This window comes from Microcaecilia unicolor, chromosome 1 (assembly GCF_901765095.1).
Source record: "Microcaecilia unicolor chromosome 1, aMicUni1.1, whole genome shotgun sequence".
NCBI classification, from domain to species: Eukaryota; Metazoa; Chordata; class Amphibia; order Gymnophiona; family Siphonopidae; genus Microcaecilia; species Microcaecilia unicolor.
The window spans coordinates 242,459,901-242,474,679 of NC_044031.1; the positions used below are offsets into that span (position 1 = coordinate 242,459,901).

The 14,779-nt window shown below is 44.4% G+C and overlaps 1 protein-coding gene across 2 annotated transcripts in view; it reads right to left on the reverse strand.

The window, feature by feature from the left end:
• Positions 1-14,779, reverse strand: part of NR4A3 (nuclear receptor subfamily 4 group A member 3) — a 113,394-nt gene that overhangs the window by 52,979 nt on the left and 45,636 nt on the right. For both annotated transcript variants that reach the window (XM_030205148.1, XM_030205149.1), the window contains exon 6: positions 13,547-13,746. In XM_030205148.1, the coding sequence (XP_030061008.1) occupies positions 13,547-13,746 (200 nt within the window). The remainder of the gene's footprint in view (positions 1-13,546; positions 13,747-14,779) is intronic.

Here is a 14,779-nt window from a genome sequence, read left to right on the forward strand (position 1 = left end):
GCGTTTTTAATGTGCCTGTAAATTTAAGGCACGTTAAACGCTAATACTCCTATACATTTCTATGGGTGCATTAGCGTTTAATGCGCGTAAATCATTTACACGTGTTAAAAAAACGCTAACGCGCCCATAGCAGCGCTTAGTAAACCTAGCCCTTAGTTTCACACCATTTTTGACATATAAGATGGTGATTTTGTAATCAGCACATATCGCTTTTTTGTTTTGATATCATTTTTATGGTTTTGTTCTTCAATTGCATCATTCATATTTGATATGCTTTTGTTAGGTTTTGTTTTTTTCTGTTTTAACTGTTTATACCTTAATCAGTTCTGTCAAGTATTTTCGGCAAACAGTTTGCTTAAACTTATCTATCACAAGAGCAGAAATATTTTCCTCCTTCTTTTGGTATTTACCCTCCTGTTTACTAAGCTGCGCTAGCGGCTGCCATGCGCTAATGCTGACACAGCCCATTTACTTTGAATGGGCTGTGTTGGCATTGCTGCATGGCTTAGTAAACGGGGCTTAGTTTTCACATTTTTTTGTTGACTTTATGTGATGTTCAACTGAATGTGAAGCCCGATTTACTTTTATATACACCATTGTGGATTTATTTCATACATTATATTTATGTTTCATTTTTGTGTTACACAGTACTTGCTAAATGACACTTTTCTAATATATCCATATTGTTCATTATTAGTATTTTTTCATACATATTATTGCCCCATTGACATTACACATGTGTATCTGTAATATACCGCTTTTGATTAAGATTTGTTTGTATCAAATCAATATATATTTTTTTACGTATGACTTCAGATTCTTGAAATTTGTTCTTAGTAGAGATGTTTACTAAGGGCCCTGTTTACTAAGCTGTGTTATAGGCAAGCTAGCGTTTTTAGCACGCGCTAATGCTAGAGACACCCACAGAAATATATGGGTCCTCTCCCTCCCTCCCCGCACTGAACATGATCTGAGCCGGGGATCGTCTGGACTGACAGAGGCACAGTGCTGAGGGTGGGGCGGTCTTTGGAGCATAATATCTTAGCTTCCTCAGGCAGTGCCTGTGAGAGATGACAGAACAGCCAGCATCCTCCTTCACAGGTACTGATCTCCTTTGCCGTTACGGTCCTTGCAGCAGAAAAGAGATCATAGTTTCCCCAGGCAGTGCCTGTGAATGAGGACACTGCCTGTTCTGTCCTCTCACAGGCAGTACCTGGGGCAGCTATGACCTCTCTTACTCTCTAAGGACATTCCAGCCCACAGTATTATATCTCTGCCGGCCCAGACAGCCCCCGGCTCAGATCACAGTTAGTGAAGGGGAGGGAGAGGACCCAGAAGTCATGGGTACCAAAATGGGAGTGCTCAAACAGCAGTGCCGAAAAGTCATGCTCCCATGGCAGCTGAAGAAGAATTGATGGTAAACAAGATCTGAACGTCACTAGTGTATCAGTTTGGGCTACAGCCCAAGGACTGATTAAGCAGAGGAACAGAAGGCAGAATATTGAACAAGGTAGGGGCTAGCAGAGCACCCTGGGGAAACCCACAGGCAATGAGAAAGTAGAGAAAAGTGAGGAACCAGAGGAGACTTAAAAAGAGCATCCATAAAGGTAGGCAGTAAACTAGTCTAATAACACATCCTGAAGACCAAGACCAGAAAGGTGCTGCAAAAGGAGGGGGATATTCGACAGGATCAAAAGCAGCAGACAAACTGAGAGACATATGAAAACATTAGTTGCATTGCTCCTTAGGCATATGCCTATGGTGCAAGCACCTTGAACATGGAGGGGTTAAGTACAGTACAGACCCGATTCTTTGACCTTCACTAATCCGACTGTGATATCATCACATTGCTGTTAAGAAGTGTACAAGCTTATCTTCTTGTTTCCTGGCATCACGCTGAATACTGAATTTTAAATATAAGTACCCTATGTCTGTTCTTTATGCATATAGTAAGTTTTCTGTGCATTTTAAGAAGAAGCGGTGGAGAAGGATAGAGCAGCGGCAGCAGGCAGGAAAGAGTGAGGTTCTTTCTTTCCTGCCCCTGAAGAGGCCAGTAGGCCACCATGGCCCATCAAGGTAGGCCCAAAGGAGGGTGTATTGTGCAGGGGGGATGTTGGAAGCAAAGGCGGGGGCAGCAGTAAGGCAGGCAGCAGTAGGGGCAGGGCTAGGGGTCGGGGGGCCCAATGACCTTTACTGCCCGGTGGCCCAGATCACTAGCACTGTCAGTCCGCCCCTGCTGTACAGAGTGTTCAAAAAAAGCACCTTTATTTTTTTTTTGACAATTTACAAGTTAATTCCAAGAATTTTCTTGACACAGAAAAGATAGGTAATATTGAAACTTCATATTACATAAACATAAAATAAGCAATATATATTCTTATCCAATCTCTAGTCCACTAATAAGGGGAAAGAACAAGGCACAATGCCAAGAAAAATTTATATCACTACTTAAAGGTAAACGTAGGAAGAGAAGAGCTTGGACTTAAATTAAATTACGGAGTAGATGAAGATATTACTATTGGCTGCAAAACTGGAGTTACAACAGTCTTCGAGTCCAAAAATGATGTCAAATGCATAGGATCATGAGAAAAACATATTTCACTGAATTCAATTTCAATACAAATTTGCAAGGAATATTCAACCAAAATAATCTACCCAGTTGTAAAACCTGCGGGCGGAGTTTAAGGAAAAATTGGCGTCTCTTTTGAGTTACTCTGGATACATCAGGAAATACTCTAATCTTACAATTCATAAAAAGTTCCTCTCTATGACGAAAAAATTGTCTCAATATCCAATCTCGGTCAGGTTGTAATACAAAAGTCACAATCAAAGTTGCCAATTTAGAGCCCAAAGTATCATCTTCAAGCATTTGAGTAAGATTTAAAATGTCAAAAGAAACACCAGCTTCTTCTACAATAGGTTGTTCAGTATTCTTCTTATTATTGGGCAATAGATAATATATTTTAGAGGCTGGAGGATAGGCTTGCTCAAGAATCTTCAATATCTCCAGTAGATATTTTTTAAAAGTTATAAGTGGAGCAATAGAGGGCACTTTAGGAAAGTTTATCAAACGCAATGTTTTAGCCCTCTGTTGGTTTTCTAACTTTTAAATCTTATATTGTAACATCATATTTTCTTTAATCAAATTTACTTGAGTTTGTTGAAGGGAATGAATATTACTAATATTCGGCTCAACTTTTTTGTCCATTGTTAAGATTTTTGTTTAAAGCATAGAGACTTTTTCCAAGGGGATTTGAGTATGCCGAATTACAGATATTAGTTTTTGGGAAAACAATGTTTCCAAGCCCAAAAGAGCTTCCCAAATAGTATCTAAAGTAATGGTTGATGGTTTAACAGGTAAAAAAGACTTACTCAGAGAAGTAATTTCAGACACAAAGAGGGGCATAATCGAACGGGGACGACCATCTCTAAGGGCGTCCATCTCTAAGGACGATCCGGCGAAGGGGTGGGGAAACTCGTATTATCGAAACAAGATGGGCGTCCATCTTTCGTTTCGATAATACGGTCAGGTACGCCCAAATCTCAATATTTAGGTCGACCTTAGAGATGGTTGTCCCCGGTTTTTGGCCATAATGGAAACCGAGGGCGACCATCTCAAAAACGACCAAATCCGAGCCCTTTGGTTGTGGAAGAAGGCAGCATCCATAGTGCGCTGGTCCTCCTCACATGCCAGGGCATCCTAGGGGCACTGCAGTGGACTTTAGAAATTGTTCCCAGGTGCTGAACCCCCCCAAACCCCCCTAAAACCCACTCCCCACAACTGTACACCACTACCATAGCCCTTAGGGATGAAGGGGGGCTCCTACATGTGGGTACAGTGGGTTTCGAGTGGGTTTTGGAGGGCTCACATTTACCACCACAAGTGTAACGGGGGGGGGGGGGGTGCACTGCACCCACTAACAACTGCTCCAGGGATCTGCATACTGCTGTGATGGAGCTGGGTATGACATTTGAGGCTGGCATAGAGGCTGGAAAAAATGTTTTGTTTTTTTGGGGGGTGGGTAGGAGGGGGTTGGTGACCACTGTGGTAGTAAGGGGAGGTCATCCCCCATTCCCTCCGGTGGTCATCTGTTCAGTTCAGGCACCTTTTCGAGGCTTGGTCGTGAAAAAAAAGGGACCAAGTAAAGTCAACCAAATGCTCGTGAGGGACGCCCTTCTTTTTTCCATTATCGGCCGAGGACGCCCATCTCTTAACCACGCCCCCGTCCCGCCTTCGGTACACTGCCGACATGCCCCCATGAACTTTGGTCATCCCCGCAACGGAAAGCAGTTGAGGACGCAAAAAATCGGCTTTCGATTATGCCGATTTGGGCGACCTCGGGAGAAGGACGCCCATCTCCCGATTTGTGTCGGAAGATGGGTGTCCTTCCCTTTTGAAAATAAGCTAGATAGTCACCGAAAAAGCACCTATTTTATAAGCTTTAATACAATAGGCTCATACAATAACCTCCAGTAGCGAAGGAATTCTCACCCCCAAATTCACACCTTCCCCAAACATTTGGGTGTGTACTCGGTGGGGTAATTCTATAAATCTGCCTCTGCACATAACTAAAATCTAAAAATCCAAATAAAATTTAACACTTTTTCAGTAGTAGCTCAAGGCATAGGCGGTCGGTGGCCCAACTGTTTGGGAAGGCTAAAGGGGGTGAGGTTAGGGGTGGGGCCAGGGGTGGGGCTTACATCCATAATTGTCTGACAACACACAGAAAAAAAATAAGCAAAAGTAAAATAGTCACAATTAATACATTTTATTAAATTTAGATATTAGATATGTATCATATGTCAAAGAAAAAAAGCGGTTGCTCAAAGCATATATTAACCAATGTATACTATTCAAAAATGTTATCAATTATTAAACACTGCTATTTCCATCCATGGAAAATCCCAAAATGAAATGGTCACATTAGTGAAGTAACATCCGGCGACTAGACTTCACATCATAGGTGTCAATGATCTGCTCAGGGTTAATATCTCCAGCAAGATCACATTCAATGTTCAGTAAACATAAAGCTGTCAGTCTTTCTTGACCCATTGTGGATCTCAGCCAGTTTCATACACATCTCATATGAAGGCAAAATACTGAACTGGAAAGTTACCTCAAGAAGTCAGACTCAGCATGCAGCAATACTAGAAAAATTAAAACTTAAATGCAAAATATCACAGATGCACATTTCCAAAAGCTGGTATATTCTGAACAAAATACTTTTTTCTACCTTTGTTGTCTGAGCATTTAGTTTTTCTATTCGCTTTGGTCCCAGTGTCTTCTGTTTTATGCAGTGTCTTCTTTCTATTTGATATTTGTTTCTCTCACCATGTCCACCATCCTCCTGTGTCCGTATGCGTCCTGTCTACCATCTGTAGCCCTGTCCCTATCCTTCAGTGTTCCAATACAGCTACTACTACTACTACTTCTACTTATCACTTCTATAGCGCTACAAGGCTCAAAGCTCTTAAATTCAGCAGTTTACCCTCCATCCATATCCAGCATTTCTCCTCACTCCCCGCCATCCATGTGCATCTACTTTCCTCCCCTCCATCCATGTCCAGCATTTCTCCTCTCTCCCTTCCCTTCCATCCGTGTGCATCTCCTTCCTTTGTCTTTCCTTCCCTCCATCCCTGTCCAACATTTCTCCTCTCTTCCATGACCTCTACTCCATCCATGTCCAGATTTCTCCTCTCTTCCATCCCCTCCATCCGTGTGCATCTCCTTCCAGTCTTTCCTCCCCTCCATCCATCCATGTCCAGCAACTTCCCTCTTTCTCTCCTACCCTTCCATCCAGTGTCATCCCTCTTTCTCTCTCTATCCTTCCACCCTCTATCTCCCCTTCCTTCTAGACCTCTCTCTCTCTCAACCCTTTTCCATTCAGCATGTCCTCTCCCTCCCCATCCTTCCAGTGTCTTTCCTCTTTCCTTCCCTACCCTTCCATCCAGCGTCTTCCCTCTGTCTGTCCCCTCCTTCCAGCATTTTCCCTCTTTCTCCCTCCTTTCATTCAGCATTTCTCTGTCTGACAGCTAGGGTCTCCCCCAGTTTCTCCCCAGAAGCTTCTCTCTCTGTCCTGCCCATGTCCCCTCTTTTTCTCCCCATCTTTCCACTCATCTCTCTCTCTCTGTACCCCTCTTCCATCCAGCATCTTCTCTCTGGCTCTCCCCTGCTCTTTTCCATGTCCCCTCTTTCTCTCCCCATCTCTCTCTGGCTCTCCCCTGCTCTTTTCCATGTCCCTGGCTCTCCCCTGCTCTTTTCCATGGCCCCTCTTTCTCTCCCCATCTCTCTCTGACTCTCCCCTGCTCTTTTCCATGGCCCCTCTTTCTCTCCCCATCTCTCTCTGGTTCTCCCCTGCTCTTTTCCACTCTCTCTCTCTCACCTCCAGCGTCCTCACTTCCTTACCGTTTCCAGCCATGTTCTCTCCCTCCAGGCCTCTCTACAGCAGCGCTGACACAAGAACAAAAAGAAGCATGGGCCACAGCAGCCTTCAGGCATGCGCTGTCGGCTCTGCCAGTCCTCTGCCCCTGGAACGGGAAATTGACGTCAGTGGGGGCAGAGGACGGCAGAGCTGACAGTGCATACCTGAAGGCTGCTGTGGCCCCGTGCTTCTTTTTGTTCTTATGCTGGCTGTGGAGAGAAGCGACGGCAGCGGTTCAGTGTGGTGCTTGTTCCTGCCGCTGCTCAACAGAAGCAGCGTCGGAAGCTGAATTCAGCAGGACTCAAGTCTTGGCAGGTGTGTGTATTGGGGCTACATTTGGAGGAGGAGGCAGGCGGGGAAGGTCACAGCTGGGCTGGGGAGGCTTAGCCTCCTCAAGCCTGTTATACGGAGTGCCTATGGCTCAAGGGAAGTTACATTCCATTACAGTAGGTATTTTCTTGTCCCCAGAGGGCATCACACAAGAATTAATTTTATAAAGCAGTTCAGAGGTTTGTATTGATCTTGTAAAAACTGGACTAATTTACAGCCCATGATACCTCATATTGACCAATGCCAGAATTATCAGAAGGTGAAATACATGAGCTTTAAAGATCACATTCTTGTGTTGACCTGGCCTTCTTATGTGAATGTTTTGCTGTCCTTTGGATATTGTTCTTCCTTTTCTGTTTCCTTTTCTTAGTATTACATTGTACACCGCTGAGTTCTGCATGTCAGTATGGGTGGTATAAAAAGTCTAACTAAACTGCAAACTTGACCCAACAAAAAGTACCATACACTTATTCAAACAAACAATCACCATAAGTCTGAATTTTCCCCTTAATGGGAGAAGTGGTGAGATTCATAACTGAAGAGTACTGCTCCAAAACTCACTCCTCAGACAATTTATGGTCAGTTTTCAGTTACACGATTAGTTTAGGCAGCTAAAGGGCAGCTAAAGGGCAACTATTTGAATTCTGAGCATTTTGATTAAAATTTTAATAGCAAACAATTGTGTGATTAAAGGTAAGTCATTTATTTTTTTGTTCCACTGCAGCTCCTTGTGACTCTGGGCAAGTCACTTAGGGCCTCTTTTACTAAACCGTGCTAGCGATTCCTGTGCAGCAATTGAGAGGAAGCCCATAGGAATTGAATGGGCTTCCTCTCATTTGCAGTGCCGGGAATCGCTAACACAGTTTAGAAAAAGAGGCCCTTCACCCTCCATTGCCCAGAGCTGCAGTGAGAACACAAAGAAATAAATAACATACCTTGAATTGCACGATTAATCACAAGATTAATCTCAATTATAATTTTTCATCAAAATGCAGCCCTAAATAAAATTAAAGAATAAAATGTAATGAAAAGATAAAAATCCAAAATCCAAATTGCAAATTAAGGGGCCCCTTTACTACGCTGTGGTAAAAGGGGCCCTGCGGTGTCCTGGGCACATGGATTTGCCGCACGCTGAGGCTCCTTTTACCGCAGCAGGCTTTTTGTGCAAAAAGGAAATGGCCGTGTGGTAAGTATATACTTGCCACATGGCCATTTCCTAGGGATCCCTTACCACACCTCCTATTTAGGAGGCAGTAGGGGCTCCTGCGCTAACCTGGCAGTAACCGGGCAGCGCATGGTGCTGCCCGTTTACTGCCGGGGAAGCCCCAGGTACAAAAAATAAAAATACTTTCTGGAGTGCTGGGAATGGTGCACAGTGGGGGCAGCACTACCTCTGGCTCCCACGGTGAGCCAGTGGTAGTGCTGGATTGGTGCGCAACAAAGCAGTGGTAGCTCTACCGCCGTTTTGTAAAAAGGGCCCTTACAGAATCAAAAACAGCATGCAGAATAGCTATAAACAGCCAGTTTTCAAAACCTACTTCAGAGATGCAGCTCTAGGGTATCTGTATAAAATAGTAGTGTAGCTGGGTATATACATGAGTACGTGCTTAGGCCCAGGCACTTGTGCCAGCCATAGAGCTGGTGTAAATGCTTGTGTCTATATTTGGGAGATACAAATATCGGACCAGATTCCATAAATGGCGCTCAAAAAATGGGCACTGAAAAAAATAGATGCAAAATGGTGTTCTATACAGGGTGCACACCCTTTACAGAATAGCGTTTAGTGCCGATTGCTGCACCTAACTTTAGGCGCCAGGACTTACACCTGGTGAAACCTGCATGAGGTGGAGGCAGTGCATGCAGATCTCTCTGATGAATATTAATTGTGGGTATCCTGAAAACCTGACTGGCTGGGGTGTTTCCAGGACCAGGTTTGGGAACCACTGGGTTACTCTATACCAGGGATGTCCACCCATGATCCAAGAACCACAATCCAGTCGGGTTTTCAGGATGCACGCAAATAGATCTCATGCATATCCATTATGGAAATCCTGAAAACCCAACCTGGCAAAGGCCAAGGTTAGACACCCTTGTTCCATACACCTCCTCCAGTCTCTGTTGTTTATACTATTCCAGAGTGTCTTGCTACCTGCTGAAATTTGTCATGAAATGAGAATGGACCCCTCTCCCAGCTAGATCTTCAGGGACATTAGAAATGAAGCCCAAAGCTCTGAGTGTCCGAACGGTTTATGGAGTGTCACTCAAATTCAGCCAAGGAGCTGCAGCCCTGCACTCTAATTGTGTTTCTCCAGGTGTTTTATATTTACTGGAAATGAATTAGGATTAAACTTAATTTAGATGTTGTGAGTGGCACTAGTTCTTTTTCCCTTATCAGTTCTGTCTTTTCAATTAAAGTGAATCCCATTTGTGAATCAATAAATGCAGACTGCCTGGATACTAGTACCACCCAGCTACAGTGAAGCTTTTAATATGGTGAAGCAAGTTGCACTGTGTGCCTTACATCAAGCTTTTTCATCCACACTAAAAAGATCATGTCCAGCATTACATGAGACTGGTGGGATTTTCTCAAGAAAATTAGAAAATTAATAATAAAAGCTGGTCAGCTGGGTTCACCGTTCACGCATTATATATGTTTTTTTTTCAAGCTACTTTTGAAGACAGAAGCATCTCAGTCAGATGACAGAAGGTCAGTTACAATCAAGCTACAGTTGTTTGTTAAGAAATAGCAAAGCTGAGGGCGGCCAGAGGACTGTACCATACACAACTAGAAAAGACCTGAACTGCAGTGACAAAAGAAAATATTTTCGCTTCAGGTTTTGTTGACATTTTAAATCACACAAGCTTCATTGTTCAGATTTCTGACGTCATTCAAAGTCTTGATGGAAATACAGATTGGATAATTCACAGTATCATATCTATTCATAAATATTACTGCTATCGCATCTAGTACTCTATTCATAAATCTTACTAGGCAAGAATATCTTTTTTTAAGCAGCAGAACTGATCCTTTAGTGTTAGGGCAATGATTGTAACACCATTGTGTCCTCACTGAGACTGAGTGACAGTGTTATCTCTACATACCTCACAGGTTAGTAATCTCAGCCAAAACAATTAAGAGGGACCAAATTCAGCTCACAGCTCAGGACCTACAGTGGATCCAAGCCAAGAAAAAATGCAGAAAAGCCTTCCAGTGTCTATAAAGACCTGACTCAGATCTAAGTTTCACCATAACCACTGATATTGTCTTCGTCACAAGAGGAAACTGAAGAGTCATATTCAAAGCTGAAGAGTCATAAGCCAGACTAGGCAGGGCTCTCACATTTTTATTTATAAGAACAGTATCATTGATTCCAAAAGGCCCTAAGTTTTTAACATTCCTGAGCCATCTAAAGGATTTGGACTTTTGATTTACTTACTCGCCTTTCCAAATCCAAGTTACAAACAGGCACAAAAGCTACATCTCTGTCCACATAGACTAAAGGTTCCTTTTACTAAGGTGCTCTGAAAATGGGCTGCGCTAGTGTAGGTGCGTGTTTTGGACATGCGCAGATCCATTTTTCAGTGCTCCTGTAAGACCCTATTTTTTTTTTTTGCCGAAAATGGATATGCAGCAAAATCAAAACTGGTGCATGTCCATTTGGGGTCTGAGACCTTACCGCCACCTGTTCATTAGCTGTAAAGTCTCGTGCATTAACTGGACGGTAATCGTCAACGCGCGTACAATGTCGATTACCGTCCGGGTTTCGCTGTGCGCCAGAAAATAAAATATATTTTGCGATGCGCGTAAAAAATGAAATTACCACCTGGGCCACGCGGTAGCCAGGCGGTAACTCTGAATTGGCATACATTGTGTGCTCGTAGGTGCCAATGTGGCTTACTAAAAGGGCCCCTTAGAGTCTAAAGGGTAGATATTCAAGGGGTTTCAGTGGACATGAGGAGCTCCTACCTGCTTAAACCCCAATGAGTGGGCCAGGAGGGGATATTCAGTGACACTTAGGGAGGGAGTTATCAACATGGGCCATCACTAAGATAGATTATTTCACCACAGGTCCCATTTTATGCAATGAGGCCTAGTTACTAATAACCCAGGTTAACAGTCAAATAACATGTCTTAACAATAGCTCATGTTGATAACTTCCCCCATTTGAGCAGTGCCACTGAATATGTCCGCTGACTGCCTGCCAGGGCAGTCTGGGTACAGAAACTTTGGGCCCCGGCCATATTCGGTAACAAAAGAGAGGGTAAGACAGTATACAAATATAAGCAACCAAAGATAAAAGCACAGCTAGGCCTTCAAGACTGAGACAACAGGAGTCCTTTATTTCTGAAAGACCCGGCGCATGCCATGTTTCAGCACAAAGATGCCTGCCTCATGGGGTCCAAAATGCTTAAAAAAAGGAACGCTGTAAAAACAGGCTCCTTGCTGCATAGATATCTCCCAGAGTTGATATGAACGCAAAACTTCAGCACAAAAGGTATAAACGCCATCGGTTGAAAAAACGGCCATATTAAGTGCCAGAGCCCACATACATAACTGGGCAGATAAGTCTTAGCTTTGCCTGGTTAGATAGGTGGGTGCCAGCACTGAATATCAGCCCACACTCACATAACTTCTAGGTCCATACCTGACCCACGGTATTCAATTCCGTTGCCAGGCTGTGGCATACCAAGGGCAAGGTGGTGGGGGGCAGTCCGCCTCAGGTGCAGGCAGCAAAGAGGTGTCCTGAACTGTCGTGTGGCTGTCGACTCTGCTGGTCCCCTGACCTGGAACAGGAAGTTGACATCAGAGGGGGCCACCAAGGGGGAGGGGCAAAATTCCCCAGGCCCGGCCTCCATTGGGGGGGGGGGATGCTGGCTCTGGCAAGCTTCATTCTGCCTGCCTGCTTGCTTCCGGGTCTGTCTCTCTCCTGCTCCTGCATGCCAGGACCTGGATGATTGCATTGATACTGTGTTACTGCAATCATCCAGGCCCGGCACGCAGGAGCAGGAGATGAAAGACCAAGGCCAGAGGAGCAGTCAGACCAGTGGCGTAGCTACGTGGGGCCTGAGGGGGCCGGGGCCCCCGCAGATTCACCCCAGGACCCCCCTCCCGGCGAACCCACCCCCGCCGCCGCCTACCTTTACTTTTGCTGGCGGGGGATCCCACTCCCCGCCAGCTGACGTCTTCTCAGCCCTTCCTGCTCTTCAATTTGTTTGCTGACGTCCTGCACGTAATTGTACGTGCAGGACGTCAGACTCAGAGAATAGTTCTGTTCTCTGAGTCTGACGTCCTGCACGTACAACGTGCAGGACGTCAGCAAACAAATTGAAGAGCAGCAGGAAGCAACTGAGTAGAAGACGTCGGCTGGCGGGGAGTGGGATCCCCCGCCAGTAAAAGTAACGGTAGGCTGTGACGGCGGCGGCGGGTTCGCGGCGGGAGGGGGGGGCGGCAATGTCGGCGGTGGGGGGGCGGCGCCGGGGGGAGGGCTAAAATGTGCCCCCTCCCCCGGGCTCTGGCCCCCTCCCCCACGGAAGGCTGGCTACGCCCCTGAGTCAGACACAGGCAAGGAGGTACTTACTTGGACACAGTGACATGAAGGTGCGGGGGCGGCACGAATGTAGGGGGACGGCCCAAGTGGGAGCGGGGCGGTCCAGGTGGGGGGGCAGTCCTGCCCCGGGCCTGGCTGTGTCTCTTGGTGGCCCTGCATGATTGCTTAGTGCACCCCCTTGCTCAGAGGAGGGAGGGATGGAAGGAGGGCAGAGGGGGGATGTGCCTAGAGGAGAAGGTGTTCCGTCCCGGGTGGCAACTAAGCTAGGTGTGCCACTGGTGCCAGAACATGGCCCAGAATTGAATATCTAGGTCTAATTTGGCCAGCAGTGGTGAGGGCTTAACAAAAAAGTACTCTGCTGCTGGCTGAATATGTACCTGAAGCAATGGAGGGTGAAGTGACTTGTCTAGGGTCATTGAGAGAAGCAGAATTTGAAAATTGACTTCCCTGGTTCTCAGCTCACTGCTCTAACCACTATATTACTTTAGTCATTAGAATAGTCCTGTGGTTAACAGCCTCTGGGAAGAAGTCAAGCTACCAACCAATAGAATGTGTTCTATTTCCTAAGAAGAACTGGGGGTTGTACTCCACAGTTATTTATTGCATTTGTATCCCACATTATCCCACCTATTCGCAGGCTCACACATCACAGCTTATTTTTGCATTAGTGTGCTCTTTGGTATTTCTAATCCTTATTTTCAGGTCAGTAACATACTTTTCCTTTGCAGAATATTTGCTTTGTTGGGGGGAAGCCTCATGCTGTGTGTATTGGACTCCCAACTGATCATTTGTCTTTCCTACAACTGAATAGATAGATAGGGAAACCAAGACTCCCTCTCCCTACCCACAATGAAAAGCAGGGCAATAATGATCAAATGTTAAATCAAAAAGATTGCTGTCAAATTCAGAAGGGAATGGGTCTAAATAAATTCTGACTTTTTTCAGTAAAATGTTTCATAATTTCTCATAGCCATGTGGAAAACACAGGAAATGACAAAACGTAGGCAGTAATGAAACACATACTGAAGATACAAAGCTGTGAGACATAGGTTTGCTTTCTTACCACCCTGCACTGCCTATGTGCCATAGCCGTATGAATAATCGTGCACTGAAGGCTCTATATATGTTACTGTTATTATTATTATAACAATGCTATAATTAGCAAAAGCTTGTAGAAATGTGTGCTCTGGCTTAATTTCCAAAAGCATAAAGTACTAGTTTGTAAAAGTGAGTCACACTACTTACCTGATAGACAGTCTTAGTACAAATAATTCCAGAAAAGCTGATTCTATTAATAAAGTCTGATCTTCCTTTGGGAGGTCAGTAAAGCCAGGGATTTTTTCGGCCCATGTTCTGGATACCTCAATAGAGACCATCAGTAGGTTGTAAAACTGTTGCACATGTTCTGTGTCTGTGCCTGCAGCAGCCTGGTCAGTAGCACAGTACTACAAGAAAATTAGAGGAAATAGTATTATGAATGTTTAAAATTGGAGCGGACGATTCTTATGTAAATGTATTAATTTACAGTAAAGTCTGGATTATCCGACCTAAATGGGACCCATTGTTGGATAAATGAAAAGTCAGATAATAGGGAAAACAATGGTAACCCCACAAACAATACAGAAACAAAGTCAGTAAAAGTAGGGTGCCGGGTACGGAAAATGGAAAGAAAAGCCACGTGATGTCACCAGATGTTTGGATCAGTGAAGTTCAGATAATTAAGACTGTACTGTATTTATTTTCATATTTGATATACCGCTTATCAATAAATCACTAAGGGGCCCTTTTACTAAAGCTTAGCATGTGCTAAATGCTCCATGTCCTATGCTAAAACTCCAAGCCAAGTGGCACTTAGCACACACTAAGCTTAAGTAAAAAGGCCCCTACACAATTCACATAATTAAATACATTCAACAAAACATTAACACATTATAAAATCACTCAGTATGGAAAATACAATCCTCCTAATCAAATAGTAAACCAACCTTATTAACAGCAGAAAGCTAGACAACATCCAGGCCATGTAATAAATGCTATGCTGAATACACCTACTCAAAGTAAAAGGAGAAATGTGCATCCTTTTTGCTTTCTGAAATACAAAGCAAATGAATTATCTGTTACCTCAACAGATAATATGAATGTTTGAATGTTGTTGGTGATGGTAGCAAAGTTACACCATAAAGAGCTAAATTCTATAAATTGTGCCTTAAAAATCTGCACCGAACCCCCCCTCCCCCCACTTAAGTGTTATTCTTTAAGCCACGACTATAAAGTTAGGCATGGTTTATAGAATAGCGCTTAAGTCCCGGGAGTCACGTGTAAATTTAAGTGTGTCCACTTGAATCCACGAAAACATGGTGCAAATGTCCCCGCTTAAATTTACTTGCAGAACCCCCTTATTCTATAATTGCATGTGTAACCAAAAAACACACCCACGATCCGCCCTGATCTGCCCGTGCCCTTCCCATTTCCGTGCCC